General features: G+C 40.3%; 1 protein-coding gene across 1 annotated transcript in view; it reads right to left on the reverse strand.

Annotated features, from left to right (window-relative positions):
* ORC5 (origin recognition complex subunit 5) overlaps positions 1-23,079 on the reverse strand; it is a gene marked incomplete in the record, with an annotated part of 192,588 nt that overhangs the window by 136,553 nt on the left and 32,956 nt on the right. Inside the window, 4 exon segments of the mRNA XM_053715113.1 lie at positions 1,774-1,864; positions 1,952-2,000; positions 4,135-4,265; positions 12,031-12,142. Coding sequence (XP_053571088.1) covers positions 1,774-1,864; positions 1,952-2,000; positions 4,135-4,265; positions 12,031-12,142 — 383 coding nt within the window.

Raw genomic sequence — 23,079 nt, forward strand, 5'->3', positions numbered from 1 at the left:
ACGCAACTTCCGGCGACACGTATGACGCCGGAAACAGAAAAAAAATTTGCGCCAAAAAAGTCCGCGCCAAGAATGACGCAATAAAATGAAGCATTTTCAGCCCCCGCGAGCCTAACAGCCCACAGGGAAAAAGTAAAAATTTTTAAGGTAAGAAAAAATGATTGATTCAAATGCATTATCCCAAATATGAAACTGACTGTCTGAAAATAAGGAATGTTGAACATCCTGAGTCAAGGCAAATAAATGTTTGAATACATATATTTAGAACTTTATAAAAAAGTGCCCAACCATAGCTTAGAGTGTCACAGAAAATAAGACTTACTTACCCCAGGACACTCATCTACATGTTTGTAGAAAGCCAAACCAGTACTGAAACGAAAATCAGCAGAGGTAATGGTATATATATAAGAGTATATCGTCGATCTGAAAAGGGAGGTAAGAGATGAATCTCTACGACCGATAACAGAGAACCTATGAAATAGACCCCGTAGAAGGAGATCATTGCATTCAAATAGGCAATACTCTCCTCACATCCCTCTGACATTCACTGCACGCTGAGAGGAAAACCGGGCTCCAACCTGCTGCGGAGCGCATATCAACGTAGAATCTAGCACAAACTTACTTCACCACCTCCATAGGAGGCAAAGTTTGTAAAACTGATTTGTGGGTGTGGTGAGGGGTGTATTTATAGGCATTTTAAGGTTTGGGAAACTTTGCCCCTCCTGGTAGGAATGTATATCCCATACGTCACTAGCTCATGGACTCTTGCTAATTACATGAAAGAAATGTATGTAATACAGAAGGACTGCAAATGATGAGTCTCTGGTACATGCATTGAACAGAAATGTATTATTTCCTTGTAAAGATCCAACATATTTTACTGTGTTACAGCAAAGAGTGGAACATGATATATTATACTTAGGTAATACTTAAAGGGACACTGTACACTAGATTTACGTCACTAGCTCATGGACTCTTGCTAATTACATGAAAGAAATGTCATGCTCTATCTGAATCACGAAAGAAAACAAATTTGGGTTCAGTTATATATTGATCCATATCAAAGACTTTGTCATATGGTCTAACGACCAAGTTATACCATTCTTTCAAAGTTTCTAGTACCAATCTTATAGATCTAGTTAGTTTCCCTTCTAGATGGTGTGATTTTATATTATAGCTAAGTTGCTGTAATTTATATTCTACTAGTTTGTGACTAGTTTCAGCAACACTTCTAGCATGAACTGTATAGAAAGGAGAAGAACCTTCAATGAAGAATTTATATCTTCTTTATAATTAGAAAAGAAAAAAATGAAACCCCATTTTTTTCTTTCATGCTTTAGACAACATACAATTTCAAACAACTTCCATTTTACATCTGTTAACGGATCTGCTTCCTTCTCTTGGTACCCTCTGTTGATAAGCACACCTAGGCAGGAGCACCAATGCACTAACAGGAGCTAGCTACTGATTGGTGGCTTGACATATATGTCTCTTGGCATTGGCTCACCTGTGTTCAGCTAGCTCCCAGTAGTGCATTACTGCTCATTCAACAAAGGATACCAAGAGAATGAAGTCAAATTGATAATACAAATAAATTGGAAAGCCTTTTAAAAAAAACTGTATGCTTTATCTCAATCGTGAACATGTTTGGATTTTGTGTCCCTTTAAAGTAATTTTCTTGAATCCTGCAGTGAACAAAACAGTAAAGTAGAGAAGAACAAATGATCTGTAGAACATGGATAAAAAAAACTGTGCCTATCTAAGAACACTCACCTAGAGATCTCCCTGAGATAAACAGTCTGCATTGCTCTTTTTAAATGTGGCTCTATATTTCTCCATAGCTTGTGTGAATCACTTTCTTTTGCTAAAAACAAACAAAAAGGTAAGAATTAAACTAGGTCTTCATGTAAAAAGCTGAAATTTGAACTTCAGGGAGAAAAAAGCACATTACCTTCTCCTTTAATGACAGGTTCACAATACTTTGGGAAATTCAGAGCAGCCTGAGGAAAATGCAAAATATCAGTGGTAAATAACAAATATGAATACAGAAGAAAAACAAACAAACAATCTTTTAGAAATAGGAAACCAGCAGCCTTCTTGTCTCATGACAAATCCATTACTGAATATACTGCCCCGTGTATAGATCACTGGGCACATGTGGCCTTTATGGTCTACCAGCTGCCTTATGCTGAAAGGAGGAGAGACCTCCAGTCATGACTACCTGGGTCAGATGATGTTATGACCATGACACATTGCAGCACCACTAAAAACACTAGGTTTTTGTGAATGTTTGAGAAGTTTGCATACAAGGCCTGCATACCCCATATGTAGGTGAGTATATGAGAGAACAACTATTGATAAATAGGACTGAAAATGTTGGAATATAATTAAAACTGAAGAAAATTATATTACTTTGGGTGAAAATTATAAAACGTATTTTCTTTGCAGCAAAAAAATGGATGGTTCAAAACTACAAAAAGAGGATATTTTTCAGTCATTAAAGTAAAAATTAAACTTAAATGGATTGCATAGAGCATGACATTTTAAACATCTTTCCAACTTACTTGTTATCAAATTTTGCTTAGCTCTCTTGGTATCCTTTTTTAATCGTAGGTGAGCTCAGGAGTGTGCATGTGTCTTTAGATATCTGGCAGCAGTGCTAGCAACACAGGTTTATAGCAATATTATACATACATATAAACAGTACTGCCATATACCACTTAAGACACATGCATGATTCACAGCTCCTGTCTACCCATCTAGCTTAACTCCTAAAAGGATATCAAGAGAACAAAGCAAATTTGATAATGGAAGTAAAAGTGGAAAATTGTTTAATATCACATGCTCTGTCTGAATCATGAACGTTTAATGTTGACTTTACTGTCCCTTTAATTTTTTTGGCAGGCATACTATTGGAAGTAGTAATAAAAAGTGTGCCTTTTGTTTAATTCTTCTATTGGACCTCAGCAGACAAGAAGCACAGAACCGTACTTACAAATATGACCCACCAAAAGTATATAAATACAAATATTTGAAGTTTTTATTTATGAAAACTGATCCCATAAGGGGAATCTGTTAAAGAGTATGAATTTGTGAATTGTGCTTGCTTTTACATTTTTTGAGAAAAGGCTCAGAGAAAAGTCAACCCTTGGTATTCCGACTTAGGGAAATTAGGCAACAATATTTTCTTTTCTGAATGTGTTACATTTTTGTCAAGTAGTAAAATGAATCCTCTCACCAGCCATCTTTAAGATATTGGTATAGGGTCACAGTTCATACTGTGTTTTATCTATGAACAGACCGCAATCTCTTTTAGAAGAATTGTTTGCGGACTATAGTTTTAGCTAGGGCTGAGAAGTCAATGGAGTCAGTGAAAATGTAAAGACGAGGACCTCAAAATAAAACCTAAACAAAATTATATTTTATTGGAAGATGAAACTCAAACAATTTCAAAAGATGTTAAAATATAATGTTTGCATGAACTGGATAAGTTAAAGCTGTTAGTTTTGAAATTAACAGGTAGTGCACATTGATTGGTGTGAGAGCATACGCACATATCCCCCTTACAGCTCTACTGAATGAACAGAGCACATCCCGTAAGCAAAAGACCATAAGAGTTTTGAGCACAGGAACATTTAAAATATAATAAAAAACTACAACAAAACCTAGATATTGGAATATTTCAAAATGCCCTCTTTTAAATGCAATAAAGTACCTTACTTTCCCTTTAACACTAATACTGAAACAGCCTTTGACAGGGAGACAATACTGTTTGACAACAGGTGCTCTGCAAACAGTGTGAAAAGCTGAACCAGTGCATGATATAAATCTTTCTTCTGAAAGCATTGTCATTATACTTTACAGCTGCACACACAAAACATGCACCAGGTATTAGATGCAATTAAATAAAAAAATAAGAGGTTTTGCTTTCCAACTGCACAGAGCTGCTTTTGCCAGGCTACTTATAAGGGATAACCTAGAAAATACATCACAGATTTGTTAAAATGAATCTGTTGTATAATTTCCCACAATTATTGTTCCGTGGCTCCTGGGATGTCCTAATCTAACCAATTATAAATAAACACAGCTTTTACAAGGACAAGCCTTATATTCCAATGACCCATATTCTCTTACCAAATGCCTAAGTTCTTTTATGTCCCTGCACACAGAGTAGAAAACACTGAGAAGTATATTCATGTATGACGCATAAAAATCAGCAGCGTACTCGTCAGGATAATCACTGGACAGAATCTTTTGAAGTTCCCCTGCAAATTAAAGAGACATTTTACTCATAATAACAGCAAACAGAATCAGAAGAAGTGTGGTGTGTTAAAGGGACATAAAACTTTTCTTTCACGATTCAGAAAGAGCATGTGATTTTAATCAATATTCAAATTAACGTCTAATTTCTTTTGTTCTTTGGTATCCTTTATTGAAAAGGATACCTAAGTAGGCTCAGGAGCTGTTGATTGGTGGTTGCACCTATATGCCTTATGAAATATGCTATTGCAACTAGCTCCCAGCAGTGCATGGTTGTTTCTTCAACAAATGATACCAAGAGAATGAAGCAAATGAGATAATAGAAGTACATTGAAAAATTGTATGTTCTATCTGAATCATGGAATGAAAAAAAATTGAGTTGCATGTCCCTTTACATTGAGAAAGCCAGCAATGAAAAATTTAAAGGGACATTATACACAAACAATTTTTTATCTTATTATTTAGTTTAGGATGTGTTAAAGGTGTTATCACCAATCTAAAAAGTTAACATGTACTAAAAACGTTAATGTTGCTGTTTTTGCAGATACTTACCAAGCCTCAGACTTTAATGTATACATACATTTGTTGCAGAATAAAACGAGGCATTGTGAATGAAAGTACTAGATCACTACAAAGCTTAAACCAACGTCTAATTAAATATACGCGGTTTCATTCACTTACTAAAAGTATAGTAGCAAACATGCTATTCAGATTATACAATACAAGTAAAAGAGGAAGCTTCCAGTATTGGTGTATAATAACATACCAGTATATCTGTATTTGGAGAGCTGCTCCCTCGCAAAAGTTTAAAAAGCCGGTCCAGCACAGTAGAATACAAAGCACCGCTGGTAACAGTGAACCCCTCCCTCGGCTCGTAAAATAGTAACTCGCAAAACACTGCAAACCAGCATGAGAAAAAACAAAAACAAAACACATACCTTTTATTAGATCATGCTAAAAGCAAAAACAGGGTTATAAAGGCTTATTGTAGCCAGACATGCAGTTCTTTCCTCATGTTGGTTTGAAATGTTTTGAGAGTTACTGAATTACAGAGCTGAGGGACGGGTTTGCCCGTTGTGCCTTAGCGAAGCTATCCAGATGCCCACATACAGTTGTACCGGTATATTATACACTAATACAGGGAGGTTCCTCTTTTACTTGGATTAGGCTCACTAGGAACTATGTGTGCTTTAGCAAATAGGTCACTTACTGAGTGTAAACGTCAAAAAGAGTGATGAGCACAGCATAGGGTCCTAGCTGTAATGATGACGATTATCACATAGATCATCCAAAAACAGAATTTATGCTTACCTGACAAATTACTTTCTCCAACGGTGTGTCCGGTCCACGGCGTCATCCTTACTTGTGGGAATATCTCTTCCCCAACAGGAAATGGCAAAGAGTCCCAGCAAAAGCTGGCCATATAGTCCCTCCTAGGCTCCGCCCACCCCAGTCATTCGACCGACGGACAGGAGGAAAATTATAGGAGAAACCATATGGTACCGTGGTGACTGTAGTTAGAAAAAATAATTCATCAGACCTGATTATAAAACCAGGGCGGGCCGTGGACCGGACACACCGTTGGAGAAAGTAATTTATCAGGTAAGCATAAATTCTGTTTTCTCCAACATTGGTGTGTCCGGTCCACGGCGTCATCCTTACTTGTGGGAACCAATACCAAAGCTTTAGGACACGGATGAAGGGAGGGAGCAAATCAGGTTACCTAAACGGAAGGCACCACGGCTTGCAAAACCTTTCTCCCAAAAATAGCCTCCGAAGAAGCAAAAGTATCAAATTTGTAAAATTTGGCAAAAGTGTGCAGTGAAGACCAAGTCGCTGCCTTACATATCTGATCAACAGAAGCCTCGTTCTTGAAGGCCCATGTGGAAGCCACAGCCCTAGTGGAGTGAGCTGTGATTCTTTCAGGAGGCTGCCGTCCGGCAGTCTCGTAAGCCAATCGGATGATGCTTTTAAGCCAAAAGGAAAGAGGTAGAAGTCGCTTTTTGACCTCTCCTTTTACCAGAATAAACGACAAACAGAGAAGATGTTTGTCTGAAATCTTTTGTAGCTTCTAAGTAGAACTTTAGAGCACGGACTACATCTAAGTTGTGTAGCAAACGTTCCTTCTTTGAAACTGGTTTCGGACACAAAGAAGGTACAACTATCTCCTGGTTAATATTCTTGTTGGAAACAACCTTTGGAAGAAAACCAGGCTTAGTACGCAAAACAACCTTATCTGAATGGAACACCAGATAGGGCGGAGTACACTGCAGAGCAGATAACTCTGAAACTCTTCTAGCAGAAGAAATAGCAACCAAAAACAAAACTTTCCAAGATAATAACTTAATATCTATGGAATGTAGAGGTTCAAACGGAACCCCTTGAAGAACTGAAAGAACTAGATTTAGACTCCAGGGAGGAGTCAAAGGTCTGTAAACAGGCTTGATCCTGACCAGAGCCTGAACAAATGCTTGAACATCTGGCACAGCTGCCAGTCGTTTGTGTAGTAAGACAGATAAAGCAGAAATCTGTCCCTTTAGAGAACTCGCAGATAATCCTTTATCCAAACCTTCCTGCAGAAAGGAAAGAATCTTAGGAATTTTTATCTTATTCCATGGGAATCCCTTGGATTCACACCAACAGATATATCTTTTCCATATTTTATGGTAAATCTTTCTAGTTACCAGTTTTCTGGCCTGAACCAGAGTATCTATCACAGAATCTGAAAACCCACGCTTTGATAGAATCAAGCGTTCAATCTCCAAGCCGTCAGCTGGAGGGAGACCAGATTTGGATGTTCGAATGGACCCTGAACAAGAAGGTCCTGTCTCAAAGGTAGCTTCCATGGTGGAACCAATGACATATTCACCAGGTCTGCATACCAAGTCCTGCGTGGCCACGCAGGAGCTATCAAGATCACAGAGGCCCTCTCCTGTTTGATCCTGGCTACCAGCCTGGGAATGAGGGGAAACGGTGGGAACACATAAGCTAGGTTGAAAGTCCAAGGTGCTACTAGTGCATCCACTAGAGTCGCCTTGGGATCCCTGGATCTGGACCCGTAACAAGGAACCTTGAAGTTCTGACGAGACGCCATCAGATCCATGTCTGGAATGCCCCATAATTGAGTCAACTGGGCAAAGATCTCCGGGTGGAGTTCCCACTCCCCCGGATGGAAAGTCTGACGACTCAGATAATCCGCTTCCCAGTTTTCCACACCTGGGATGTGGATCGCAGATAGATGGCAGGAGTGATCCTCCGCCCATTGTATTATTTTGGTCACTTCTTTCATCGCCAGGGAACTCCTTGTTCCCCCCTGATGATTGATATACGCAACAGTCGTTATGTTGTCTGATTGGAATCTTATGAATCTGGCCTTTGCAAGCTGAGGCCAAGCCCTGAGAGCATTGAATATCGCTCTTAATTCCAGAATGTTTATCGGGAGAAGAGACTCTTCCCGAGACCATAGTCCCTGAGCTTTCAGGGATTCCCAGACCGCGCCCCAGCCCACTAGACTGGCGTCGGTCGTGACAATGACCCACTCTGGTCTGCGGAAGCTCATTCCCTGGGATAGATGGTCCAGGGTCAGCCACCAACGGAGTGACTCTCTGGTCTTCTGATCTACTTGAATCACTGGAGACAAGTCTGTATAGTCCCCATTCCACTGTTTGAGCATGCACAGTTGTAATGGTCTTAGATGAATTCGTGCAAAAGGAACTATGTTCATTGCTGCAACCATCAACCCTACCACTTCCATGCACTGAGCTATGGAAGGACGTGGAACAGAGTGAAGAACTTGATAAGCGCTTAGAAGTTTTGACTTTCTGACATCTGTCAGAAAAATCCTCATTTCTAAGGAATCTATTATTGTTCCCAAGAAGGGAACTCTTGTTGACGGAGACAGAGAACTCTTTTCTATGTTCACCTTCCATCCGTGAGATCTGAGAAAGGCCAGAACGATGTCTGTATGAGCCTTTGCATTTGAAAGGGACGACGCTTGTATTAGAATGTCGTCCAAGTACGGTACTACTGCAATGCCCCTTGGTCTTAGGACCGCTAGAAGGGACCCGAGTACCTTTGTGAAAATCCTTGGAGCAGTGGCCAACCCGAATGGGAGGGCCACAAACTGGTAATGTTTGTACAGAAAGGCGAACCTTAAGAACTGATGATGTTCTTTGTGGATAGGAATATGTAGGTACGCATCCTTTAGATCCACGGTAGTCATAAATTGACCTTCCTGGATAGTGGGTAGAATCGTTCGAATGGTTTCCATTTTGAACGATGGTACCCTGAGAAATTTGTTTAGGATCTTTAAAACCAGAATTGGTCTGAAGGTTCCCTCTTTTTTGGGAACTACGAACAGATTTGAGTAAAATCCCATTCCTTGTTCCGTCATTGGAACAGGGTGTATCACTCCCATCTTTAACAGGTCTTCTACACAATGTAAGAACGCCTGTCTCTTTATTTGGTTTAAGGATAAGTGAGACATGTGGAACCTTCCCCTTGGGGGTAGTTCCTTGAATTCCAGAAGATAACCCTGAGAAACTATTTCTAGTGCCCAGGGATCCTGAACATCTCTTGCCCAAGCCTGAGCAAAGAGAGAGAGTCTGCCCCCTACTAGATCCGGTCCCGGATCGGGGGCTACTCCTTCATGCTGTTTTGTTAGCAGCAGCAGGCTTCTTGGCCTGCTTACCCTTGTTCCAGCCTTGCATAGGTTTCCAGGCTGGTTTGGGCTGTGAGGCATTACCCTCTTGCTTAGAGGATGCGGAATTAGAGGTCGGTCCGTTCCTGAAACTGCGAAAGGAACGAAAATTAGACTTATTCTTGGCCTTGAAAGGCCTATCTTGTGGAAGGGCGTGGCCCTTTCCCCCAGTAATGTCTGAGATAATCTCTTTCAATTCTGGCCCAAAGAGAGTTTTGCCTTTGAAAGGGATGTTAAGCAATTTTGTCTTGGATGATACATCCGCTGACCAAGACTTTAGCCAAAGCGCTCTGCGCGCCACAATTGCAAACCCTGAATTTTTCACCGCTAATCTAGCTAATTGCAAAGCGGCATCTAAAATAAAAGAGTTAGCCAACTTAAGTGCGTGAACTCTGTCCATAACCTCCTCATACGGAGTCTCTCTACTGAGCGACTTTTCTAGTTCCTCGAACCAGAACCACGCTGCTGTAGTGACAGGAACAATGCACGAAATGGGTTGTAGAAGGTAACCCTGCTGTACAAAAATCTTTTTAAGCAAACCTTCCAATTTTTTATCCATAGGATCTTTGAAAGCACAATTATCCTCAATAGGGATAGTAGTGCGCTTGTTTAGAGTAGAAACTGCCCCATCGACCTTAGGGACTGTCTGCCATAAGTCCTTTCTGGGGTCGACCATAGGAAATAATTTCTTAAATATAGGTGGGGGAACAAAAAGGTATGCCGGGCTTCTCCCACTCCTTATTCACTATGTCCGCCACCCGCTTGGGTATAGGAAAAGCGTCGGGGTGCACCGGAACCTCTAGGAACTTGTCCATCTTGCATAATTTTTCTGGAATGACCAGGTTGTCACAATCATCCAGAGTAGATAACACCTCCTTAAGCAGTGCGCGGAGATGTTCTAATTTAAATTTAAATGTCACAACATCAGGTTCAGCTTGTTGAGAAATTTTTCCTGAATCTGAAATTTCCCCATCTGACAGAACCTCCCTCATGGCCACTTCATATTGGTGTGAGGGTATGACAGAACAATTATCAGCGCCCTCCTGCTCTTCAGTGTTTAAAACAGAGCAATCGCGCTTTCTCTGATATGCAGGCATTTTGGATAAAATATTTGCTATGGAGTTATCCATTACAGCCGTCAATTGTTGCATGGTAATAAGCATTGGCGCGCTAGATGTACTAGGGGCCTCCTGCGTGGGCAAAACTGGTGTAGACACAGCAGGGGATGATGTAGTATCATGTCTACTCCCCTCATCTGAGGAATCATCTTGGGCAATTTCATTATCTGTGGCAGTACTGTCCTTACTTTGTTTGGACGCTATGGCACAATTATCACACAATTTTGAGTGGGGAGACACATTGGCTTTCACACATATAGAACATAGCTTATCTGAAGGCACAGACATGTTAAACAGACTTAAACTTGTCAATAAAGCACAAAAAACGTTTTAAAACAAAACCGTTACTGTCTCTTTAAATTTTAAACAGAGCACACTTTATTACTGAATATTTGAAAAAGTATGAAGGAATTGTTCAAAATTTACCAAAATTTCACCACAGTGTCTTAAAGCCTTAATAGTATTGCATACCAATTTTCAGAGCTTTAACCCTTAAAATAACGGAACCAGAGCCGTTTATCAATTTAACCCCTATACAGTCCCAGCTACAGCCTTTGCTGTGACTTTACCAAGCCCAGAGGGGAATACGATACCAAATGACGCCTTCCAGACACTTTTCCAACAACTTTCTGTTCCTCACACATGCATCTGCATGTCTTGCTCTCAAAAACAACTGCGCAGTAATGGCGCGAAAATGAGGCTCAGCCTACAACTGGGAAGGCCCTCCCTGACTGGAAAAGGTGTCTAACACAGTGCCTGCCGTTAAAAAACGTTCCCCAAGTTTATAAGTGTGAATTATCAGCATAAACATGAATAAAATGTCCAAATAAAGCAATCGATTTAGCCCATAAAAGTGTCTACCAGTTTTATAGCCCATATTAAGCCTGTTATTCTGTTTGAAACTAAGAAAAATGGCTTACCGGTCCCCATGAGGGGAAATGACAGCCTTCCAGCATTACACAGTCTTGTTAGAAATATGGCTAGTCATACCTTAAGCAGAAAAGTCTGCTAACTGTTTCCCCCAACTGAAGTTACTTCATCTCAACAGTCCTATGTGGAAACAGCAATCGATTTTAGTTACTGTCTGCTAAAATCATCTTCCTCTCACAAACAGAAATCTTCATCCTTTTCTGTTTCAGAGTAAATAGTACATACCAGCACTATTTTAAAATAACAAACTCTTGATAGTAGAATAAAAAACTACAACTAAACACCACATATTCTTAACCATCTCCGTGGAGATGTTGCCTGTGCAACGGCAAAGAGAATGACTGGGGTGGGCGGAGCCTAGGAGGGACTATATGGCCAGCTTTTGCTGGGACTCTTTGCCATTTCCTGTTGGGGAAGAGATATTCCCACAAGTAAGGATGACGCCGTGGACCGGACACACCAATGTTGGAGAAAACATAGTTTTTGCTCATAACCCTGGAACAAAAAAACAGCGCATGCGAAGGGGATGCCGTGACCGTGCTTTATGAACTAGCGAGCACGGGCATGTTCTCTCTGGCGCTTGCTTTGTAAGGTTGTGGGGGCATATCATGTAAATTTTAATAAGCAAAGTGATTGGTGAGGAGCAACAGAGAAGGCGTGCTCTATTTGTTTGCTGGCTCTGCCCTTCTCTAAGGACAACCAATTATAGCGTCAAACACATGCTGGAATCGTAAGTTAAAGTTTAAAAAAAAAAAATTCTATTTATGTGCATATCACTTTCATGTGTGATCTGCTTTTTAAATCTGTAGTAGTGTTTTATATTAAATGTAGAAAATGTGTCTGCACACTGGCCCTTTAAAGTGGGACCACAAAAAATATATTTAAATCAAGAGGCATCCCCTCCATTATTCATGCTTTACAAGTTACATTTTTCTTCAAATCGCAGTATTTAGCTTCCAGTATGAGTAGCAGACGTTTGCTAAATGACAGAATACAAAAAATCTGAAGTTAATAATAACTTACCTTTACTGTAATCAGAGAAATACAAAGTCAGTGGCTCAAAGCACCCAGTGTTCGGACGAAAAGTTTCCCAAACAATTTCACTCAGAAATATCACAGTCATGTTGCTCTCAGTCTATAGAAATAGAAACACTAATTAAAAGATGTTCTGAATAATTAAACAATAACAGGAGGAGAAATCAAAACATATCAAGACCATGTGTGGCATCGATCACCTAAAGGGAAGTGTTACAACACTTGTTCATACTTAACCATGATATACTAATAAAATTGCACCTACTTGATCTTTGAAATGAAGCTTCCATCACAAAAAAGAAAATTTATGCTTACCTGATAAATTTGTTTCTTTTTAGACACGATGAGTCCACGGATTTCATCCTTACTTGTGGGATTACGCCTCCTGGTCAGCAGGAGGAGGCAAAGAGCACCACAGCAGAGCTGTATATATAGCTCCTCCCTTCCCTCCCACTCCAGTCATTCGACCGAAGTTAGGAAGAGAAAGGAAAAGCTAAGGTGCAGAGGTGACTGAAGTTTAACCAAAAATAAAAACCTGTCTCAAATAACAGGGCGGGCCGTGGACTCATTGTGTCTAAAAAGAAACAAATTTATCATCAGGTAAGCATAAATTTTCTTTTTAAAGACACGATGAGTCCACGGATTTCATCCTTACTTGTGGGATACAATACCAAAGCTAAAGTACACGGATGAAAAAGGGAGGGACAAGACAGGGAACCTAAACGGAAGTACACAGAAGTTCCGGCTAACCGCTGCAAGGATCCACAAGTCCAGGTAAGTAAAACAATTACCAATTTTATTTCAGCGCTTTAAAAACAAATACAAGGGTAAAAACAAGTCAGTTGATCAGAGGACCTGATCCAACTGTATGGCAGATAAGTGCATACGCGTTTCATGCGGGTCTCCCGCACTTGGTCACTGCATAGTTAGCAAGTCTGCCCAACGGTGCTCTTAAAGGTATACCAATTAACAATTGAAAACATCTGTGAAATTAATTTAACCCACAAGAGTACCGTATATGGAAGGCACCACTGCTTGAAGAACCTTTCTCCCAAAAACAGCCGAGGCAAAAGTATCAAATTTGTAAAATTTAGAAAAAGTGTGAAGAGAAGATCAAGTTGCAGCCTTGCAAATCTGCTCAACAGATGCATAATTTTTGAATGCCCATGAGGAAGCAACAGCCCTAGTGGAATGAGCAGTAATCTTTTCAGGAGGCCGCTGTCCAGCAGTCTCATATGCAAAGCGGATGATACTCTTCAGCCAAAAGGAAAGAGGTAGCCGTAGCTTTCTGACCCCTACGTTTTCCCAAAAAACAACAAATAAAGAAGACTATTGACGAAAATCTTTAGTCGCCTGCAAGTAAAATTTCAATGCACGGACTATGTCCAAATTGTGTAGCAGACGTTCCTTCTGAGGAGGAGGAGGATTAGGACACAAAGAAGGAACATTAATCTCCTGATTAATGTTCTTGTCTGAAACAACTTTAGGAAGAAAACCAAGTACGCAACACCACCTTATCCGCATGAAAAATAAGGTAAGGGGAATTTATATTGTAATGCCGAAAGCTCAGATACTCTTCGAGCAGAAGAGATAGCAACAAGAAATAAAACTTTCCAAGACAATAACTTAATATCTATGGAATGCATAGGTTGAAACGGAACCCCCTGAAGAACTTTAAGAACTAAATTCAAACTCCAAGGAGGAGCAATTGGTCTAAACACAGGCCTGAGTCTAGTCAGAGCCTGACAAAAAGATTGAACATCTGGAACATCTGCCAGACGCTTATGCAACAAAATAGATAAAAGCAGAGATCTGGCCATTTAGGGAACTCACTGATAATCCCTTCTCCAATCCTTCTTGGAGAAAAGACAAAATCCTAGGAATCCTAACCCTACTCCAGGAGTAGCCCTTGGACTCACACCAATAAACATATTTGCGCCATATCTTATGGTAAATCTTCCTAGTAACAGGCCTACGTGCCTGAATCAAAGTATCTATGACTGAATCAGAAAAACCTTGCTTGGATAAAATTAAGCGTTCAATCTCCAAGCAGTCAGCTGCAGAGAAACTAGATTTGGGTGATGGAAGAGACCCTGAATGAGAAGGTCACACCTCAATGGAAGCTTCCACGGTGGCAGAGATGACATGTCCACCAGATCGGCATACCAAATCCTGCGAGGCCACGCAGGAGCAATGAACATCACTGATGCCCTCTCCTGTTTGATTAGAGCAATCACCCGGGGAAGGAGAGCAAACGGGGGGGGGGGGGGATACATATGCTAGGCTGAAAGACCAAGGAACTGCCAAAGCATCTATCAGCTCGGCCTGGGGGTCCCTGGACCTGTATCTCGGAAGCTTGGCATTCTGACGAGACGCCATAATATCCAACTCCGGCCGACCCCATCTGAGAATCAGGTTGGAAAATATTTCCGGATGAAGTTCCCACTCTCCCGGATGAAAGGTCTGCCTGCTCAGAAAATCCACTTCCCAGTTTTCCATCCCTGGAATGTGGATCGCAGCAAGAGCGAGTCTCCGCCCACTGAATTATTTTGGCTACCTCGGTCATCGCTAAGGAACTCCTTGTTCCTCCCTGATGATTGATGTAAGCCACTGTCGTTATGTTGTCCGATTGGAATCTGATTAATCGGGCCGAGGCCAACTGAGGCCAGGCCAGAAGCGCATTGAATATTGCCCTCAGCTCTAGAATGTTGATGGGAAGGAGAGACTCTGCCTGAGTCCAAACTCCCTGAGCCCTTAAAGAGCCCCAGACTGCTTCCCATCCCAAAAGGCTGGCATCCGTTGTCACAATCACCCATGAAGGTCTGCGAAAGCATGTCCCCTGGGATAGATGATCCAGAGACAACCACCACAGAAGAGAGTCCCTCATCTTCTGATCTAGGGTTAGTCGAGGAGACAAATCTGTATAATCTCCATTCCACTGCCTGAGCATGCTCAGTTGCAGAGGCCTGAGGTGAAACCGAGCAAACGGAATGATGTTCATTGCCACTACCATCAACCCAATCACCTCCATGCACTGAGCCACTGACGGCCGAGGATTGGACTGAAGGGCTCGACATGTATTCCGTATCTTTAACCTTCTGACTTCCGTCAGAAAAATTTTCATGGATAGAGAGTCGATTAGAGTTCCCAAGAAGGGTACCTTGTCTGCGGGATTAACAAACTCTTTCCCAGATTTACCTTCCACCCGTGAGTTCTCAGGAAGGATAGCATAAATGTTAGTATGGGACTTTGCTAGTTGATAAGATGACACCTGGATCAGAATATCGTCCAGATAAGGTGCCACCGCAATGCCACGCAGTCTAGAGACCCCAAAACCTTTGTGAAAATTCTGGGCGCCGTGGCCAGACCGAAAGGAAGAGCCACAAACTGAAAATGTTTGTCCAGAAAGGCAAACCTCAGAAACTTGTGATGATCTGCGGGTATAGGAACATGAAGATATGCATCCTTTAGATCCACTGTCGTCATAAATTAACCCTCCTGGATCAATGGAAGAATGGTACAAATAGTTTCCATCTTGAAGGATGGAACTCTGAGAAACTTTAGACATTTGAGGTCTAAAATAGGTCTGAACGTTCCCTCTTTTTTGGGAACTACAGATTTGAATAAAACCCCTGTCCCTGTATTGGAACGGGACAGATTACTCCCATGGAGGAGAGGTCTCCTACACAACGCAAGAACGCCTCTCTTTTTATCTGGTCTGCATAATAAAAACCTAAATTGCCGGTCAGTTAACCCAAAAAAAAAAAAAAAAAAAACACAGCCTTGAACCGGAGCCTCTTTTCAAAGCTCCGGTAAAACATACTCCCAGCGTCTTGCCCCCAGTACACAAACAGTGACCGGTAGGAGAGCCCTCACTGTAAGAGCCCATGTCCCCCAATAAATTACAGTCCCAGTTATAACTGGAGTAATAGTGTCGGTTGTCATGGCCATATGAAAACCCCACACTCTGTTCAATAGGAAAAGCCCTTCCCAGAGAGCCCATGTTTCCCAACAGATGAGAAGTGCACAGTCATTTCTGAGGTACTATGTGGCCCAGAAAAATAAAAGACTGCACTTACCTCGATGCTGACCGACAGCATGATAGGTCCCACGAGGTCTTCTCCCTCCTATAGCTCTGTGGAGACAGACAGGGCCTTAGTTAGTATCTGCTAAGGCCATCATCGAAAGGGCAGCAACACAATATGGGAGGCGCAGTGAGAATTATGTCCCACCAGTTCCCATTGGTTTAAAGCCACCAGTAGCTCTACTCTAGAGGCTGACTCGGAATACGGCTACACCCTATAATAAAATAGCACTCACTGGTACCATTTTAAAAATAAACTCTTGATTGAAGAATCTAAACTAACACCTCACTTTACCTCTTCCTATCACTAACACAGGCAAAGAGAATGACTGGAGTGGGAGGGATGGGAGGAGCTATATATACAGCTCTGCTGCTCTTTGCCTCCTCCTGCTGACCAGGAGGCATAATTCCACAAGGATGAAATCCGTGGACTCATCGTGTCTTTAAAAAGAAAACAATTTTTCTTTTCCACTGTGACGTAATATTACCCAGCCCCATAAAATGGTCTTGGCTTCTAAAAAAAACTTTTGCACCAATCACAGCACATTACATATAAATATTCATTAGCTATGTCGGCACTCCCGAGCGCATTTGAAACCAAGCTAAAAATAAACAGGGATTATTTTACACTTTGAAGTGAATGTTTACAGTCCCAGTTCATAGAATCCAGAAAAAAAAAATCTATTTTTTTTTATAATTAGCCAATAGATTTCAGCCACTTTTAGGTGGTATAACTCTCCTGCCTTGTCATTAATTAATTAAAATGTTTCAGATCCTTTCAACCTATATAGGAGGGACAAGGGAGGGGTGTCCCCTCTCTCTGTTATTTGATTTATCAATTGAGCCTCTTGCGATCTTTTTAAGAAATATATTAAAGGGGGGGAGAATTTAAAGTAGTTAAAGTTTCCCTTTATGCAAAGATCATTTTCAGGTTATAACTTTTAGACTAAATTGTATAGTTAAAGACAGACGTATACAGCAGCAACACCTTATTTACAGAAGTGGAAGATGATTTAAAAAAAAAAAAAACTCTGTCCCCAGAAAAGTGGTACAAATTCAATTATAAAGACCTGCTTTCTAAGATCTTCATAAAGTGGGCTTCCCAGATCTTTGGTGGGAGGAGTAAATTTGATCAAAATTATTATATTCCCACAAGTGCTATATCCATTTCAGAATATGCCTATTCCACTCAGGGAAAAGGATATAATTTCCTTAAATCAAGCTAATAAAGTATTATACTGGGGTGAAGAAAAAAAAAATAGTGATTATAAAACGCTGGAACTAGATGTAATCCCCCCCTCCCTCACTATTAGCAATATCTCATTTAAAATGCAAACAACTACCTACACTTACACATATCCCCACCTTCAGTGAACCATTGAAAGCTTGGTATAAGGTGGGGAACTTCATAAAGTTTAATTTGGAAAGGTCTCAATATTTTCTGATTAAAGGAAATCCAAAATTCATAGTGGGATATGAGACTGAACCTTTTAATATTTGGAGTGGAAATAGGATCAAAAACATTATTCAAGTTATTGATGTAAATAGATCTTTTATTAAATATTTGAGGTTTTACAAAGAGTATAAACTAGATAGGACTTCATTTTCAGTAAACATCAAATAAAACATTACTTAAAAATAGGAGATTATAATCTAATGGTTATTCTTATTATTATCGGTTATTTGTGAAGCGCCAACAGATTCCACAGCGCGTTATTCATCCAGAAATAAGGATTAGTTTTTACTTATGTAGCTTGAGGCTGTATATTTATAGCTGTAATGTTTAAATATGTTTTGCAAATTAATTCCATTCATCCATTCACAATGTTATGCTGTCCCAGAGGTTTCTGTAAGATTATTGTGGACATTTTGCGGTCTAGAAAGATATCACATATTCTTGGTTTTGTAGTTGTCAATTTGTGTCTGCAAAAATAACATGCCTCTTCTTCACTGCAAAAATGTTACAAACATAGCTGAGAAATAGACCTTAAAGGGGCATAAACCCAAAATTCTTTCATGATTCAGGTGGTGCATACAATTTTCAGATTTACTTATGGTTTTCAAATTATCTTTACTCCATGGGTATTCTTTGTTGAAGGAGAGCAATGCTCTACTGGAAGCTAGATGAACACATTAGGTGAGCTAGTGACAAGCAGCTAGCTAACAGTAGTGCATTGCCCCTGAGCCTACCTAGGTACGCTTTTCAACAATGGATACCAAGAGAACAAAGCACATTAGATAATAGAAGTACAATGGAAAGGTATTTAAAATTGAATGTTCTATCTGAATCATGAAAGTTTAATTTTGACTTTACTGTCCTATTTATGTCACTGTTCCCCTGCAATGTTATGTACACAGAATCAATCCCTTACTAAGTTTCGAAAAGCTCAATGAATTTAAGATTGTTTGGAGTGGAACAGATCTGCACAATTACCTAAGTGTGAGGAGTGAGGGGCAAGCAGTAAAAATGAAAGTGAAACCTCTAATGTTATTGTTTTAGTTAAATAAAGCTATTTAAAATTTGTTATTAAAAAAGTAATGATTATTTTTCTTTAGTTAAATAAAACTTTTTAAATGATTAAGCTAATGAGTATGTTTCTTTAGTTAAAGGGACAGTCTAGTCAAAATGAAACTTTCATTATTCAGATATGTCATGTAATTTTAAACAACTTTCCAATTTACTTTTATCATCAAATTTGCTTTGTTCTCTTGGTATTCTTAGTTGAAAGCTAAACCTAGGTAGGCTCATATGCTAATTTCTAAGCCATTGAAGACCGCCTCTCATCTGACTGCATTGGACAGTTTTTCAGTTAGGTGTTAGTTCATGTGTGCCATATAGATAACATTGTGCTCACGCCTGTGGAGTTACTTATGAGATTGGCTAAAATGCAAGTCTGTGCAAAGAACTGAAATAAGGGGGAAGTCTGCAGAGGCTTAGATACAAGGTAATCACAGAGGCTAAAAGTGTATATAACTGTGTTGGTTACTCAAAACTGGGGAATGCGTAATAAAAGGGATTATCTATCATCTTTTTAACCCCTTGGGTGCTAACAACTCTGAGCAGTCACAAATTTTACCAGTCAAGTGCTGACGACGGCTCAGAGCCGTCACTAGCACCCACCTTGAGGGCTGCCACCTACTCCCAACCCTGGCGATCTGGCCTGTATAGTGACAGGCATCGCCAGGACTTCACGTTTTGCGTACTAGTATATCTTTAAAAAAATATATATATTGGTTTATGTATTCTAGCTAAATGATCACTGTAGTAACCAGTGTAAATGCAGTGATCACTTAGCTATGAAATGTCACATTCCCTTTTCCAATATGGCTCCTGATATATTTGTAATCCCATGATCACCTAGATTCATGTGGTTACAAAATACCAATGGTAAAGGGATGCTTTTTATGAAAAACTATCGGTCTTTTGGCCTGTGTGTTAGGTGAGTAAGCATCCTCTTTGCTCAGCTCTCCCCATAGTCTAAAATCCTTTAATTTTTGCTGCAAAATTCTTATTTATATATTTTATTTCTAGCAGCATCATTTCTTTGAAAATAGCTTTATTTTTGTAAAGAGAATTATGGCTAAGCATCTGAAGAATGCTGAGGAAGTAGCTGAGATTCTTATGAACTTAGACTCTGATTCCTTTTCTGATGACACATCTGCTGCAGAAGATTCTGACAGCTACTTTTTCCCTGGGATGTCATATAGTGACAGTTCAAGTAAGACAGATGAACTAACTGAGCCACGGCGTGGGAGCGGTCAGTTCCAGTGGCAGAGGGATGGCAACAACATCCGCAGTGGCCCCACAGCATACTGTTGGAGTCATGGGAGATGTTGCAACATCATCTGCAGTGGCCACACAGCATACTGTGGGAGTCATTGGCATGGGGTATGTTGCAACAACATCCGCGGTGGCCACACAGCATATAGTATGCGTCATGGGCACGAGACATGTTGCATTCCCAGGTGCAAGCAGGCCTGTTCCAAGCTACAACTAGACTTCCCCTAATATGGTTCAGCCAGTGTTGCCTCTATTTACTGGCAATTCTGGCCTCTTGGTGGGCACTGCAAATTTTGAACCCATCAACTACTTTCAGTTGTTTGTGGATAATGAGATCTTAGAATTTATTGTTCAGCAGACAAATATGTATGCTGAGCAATTTTTTCAAAATACTGGCACAGAATTGAGCCGCCATACCAGAGCACATCGGTGGACTGCAACCAATTTGCAAGAGATGAGAAAATTCTGGGGCCTCACTAATGGGGATTGTACAAAAGCCAAGTATAGCCTCATATTGGTCAAAGTAGTCTACTCAGATGACCCCTATTTTCCCCGCTACAATGAGCAGGGACAGATATATGTTACTGCTCAACTTTTTGCATTATAATAATAATGCAAATGCTCTGCCATGGGACAACCCAGAACATGACAGAATGTTTAAAATAAGGCCTGTTCTTGACCATTTATTGGCAAGATTTCAAGAGTGCTACACTCCATGCCAGAACATATTGGTTGATGAATCCTTGATAATATATAAGGGATGTATTCTTTTTAAACAATACATTCCTTCTAAGAGAGCTCGCTATGGGATGAAGCTGTAAAAGCTGTGTGAGAGCTCTAGCGGATACGCCTATAGTTTTAGGGTATACACTGGCAAGGATTTTGTTCTAGCACTCCCTGACTGTCCCTCCTCCCTTGCTGCCAGTGAAAAAAAAAATGTGAGACTTACTCCACCCAATATTTAATAAAGCTTACCATGTATATGTGGATAACTTTTACACTGGTGTGCCATTATTTAAATTTGCAATACAGCAAGGGCACTGTTGCGTGTGGCACAATCCGTGCCAATCGCAAAGGCTTTCCGACTCACATGTTCAGAAAGCAAAAAAAAAAAAAAAAGAAGAGGAGAGACCACAGCTTTGCACTCTGATGAGCTGCTAGTTGTGAAATTCACAGACAAAAAGGATGAGCGTCTTCACACAACTACACATGATGAGAGCACATCACCTGTTTATGTCAGGGGGCAGAACACGCCAACTATGAAACCCATATGTGTCCTGGATTACAATCGGCATATGGGAGAGGTAGACAAGACTGACCAGATGCTTGAACCATACTCTGCTTTTCGCAAAGCATACACCTGGTATAAGAAACTGGAAGTCCACTTGATACAATTGCCAATGCTTAATGCGTTTGTCCTGTATCAGGCTACCCAAGGAAGAGGGCAATGTTTTCTGAAATTTCAGGAATCTTATTAAAAAAGTCTTCTCTCATCATTAGGGGATATTCCAGTAACTGGGTCAAGTGAGGAGAATGCAAGGTTGCATTCCCCAGGAGGCTTACGCCTGAGCGGCCCAGTGCCCTGGTTGAGGCTTACGGCTGAGCGGCCCAGTGTCCTGGTTGAGGCTTACGCCTGAGCGGCCCAGTGATTGAGTTGCCCCTAGCAAAAGGTATGTATTAATGGAGATATGAAAGGTGTGTGACTGGCCAGTGATAGGGGTTGTGTTTCTGTGAATGAATGAAGATACGAAAGGTGGGTGTATGGTCAGTAGTAGGAATGAAAGTATTGATGTATGTAGGGGGTGGGTGTTTCTGTGAGTGAATCAGACATGAAAGGTGTGTGAATGGTCAGTAGCAAGGATTGAAGCCTTGACGTGGCGTTACTGCTCACATTGGTATCCATGTGCTAATTCAACCAGTGTGAGTGCCTGTAATGCTTGTGTGAGTAATGCAGAAGAGTGTTATATTTTTAAACATAAATCATTTAGAATGAGGTCAATTAATGAGGCAGATAAAACTGTTTAATTGCAGATATAACCCCTATACGTTTAAAAAGTGTTTCAAGGTAGCCATGTCTGCAGTTTAACAGCTGTAGCCACCTGGGAATTAAAGATACAATATACAAGGTACACTGTTTTGGAAAGTACACCCCTTGACGCATCAAATGAAGGGCTGCATGTATTGCTAGCACAAATTTGGAGTGCGTAAGACATAAATGAACATGTCACTTTGCTTAGAAAAAAAATATTTTCTAAGCAAAACACCATATTCCATGAATATTTGAGCACTCAACTTTTGTGCTAGAAGTACATATAGGCCCTTATTTGATGCGTCAGGGGGTGTATTTTCTACAAATGAGTACTTTAAACAACTAGAGCTGTTTAACTGCAGATATAGCAACCTTGAAAATCTTATTTAAAAATTGAAGGGCTGCATGTATTGCTAGCACAAATTTGGAGTGCGTAAGATATAAATGAACATGTCGCTTTGTTTAATTTATTTTTTTTCTACAAGTGTGATATTCGCTTATTTGTTGCACACTTCAGATGTGTAGGTGTAGTTTCTAAAAATATAGTTTTGTTGTCATATCTTAACTTACCAGGCAGCTCTAATTCATCAAAATTGACATTTCACTCATGTTGTGAAAAAATACTTACCTTTTAATCTTGACAGCCGCTCCAGCATCCTCTGCCCGTCGCAAAGCCTCTTCCTGGGTCTAAAATAAGGAATCCGGCTTCCTCCAATCACGGCTTCGAATCAGACACCGATTCCCCCGGGGGGGGGGGGGGGGGGTTGAAAGCCGTTATTGGAGGATGACCGATCCATCATTTCTGACGTCAGAAATGACTTTGCGAGATTAAAAGGTATGTATTTTTTCACAACATGAGTGAAATGTCAATTTTGATTAATTAAGTGCCCCTGTTTTAATCAAATTTTTAAAAAAACGGGCACTTGAGCATCAAAATTTACATTCAATTTAAGGTCTATCCAATTGAAACGTCGACAATAAAACAGTAGAAAAACCTGTTGAGACATACACATATAATAATGGTACATTAGGAATCTGCTAGGTCTGCTAAAAAAAAAAATATATAGTTTCTATATTTTACTTTAATCACACAAACTTTACTTCTAAAAGTGTTTATATGTGAACTGCAACAAAAAGCTCAAA

The sequence above is a fragment of the Bombina bombina genome, chromosome 5 (assembly GCF_027579735.1).
Source record: "Bombina bombina isolate aBomBom1 chromosome 5, aBomBom1.pri, whole genome shotgun sequence".
Lineage (NCBI taxonomy): Eukaryota > Metazoa > Chordata > Amphibia > Anura > Bombinatoridae > Bombina > Bombina bombina.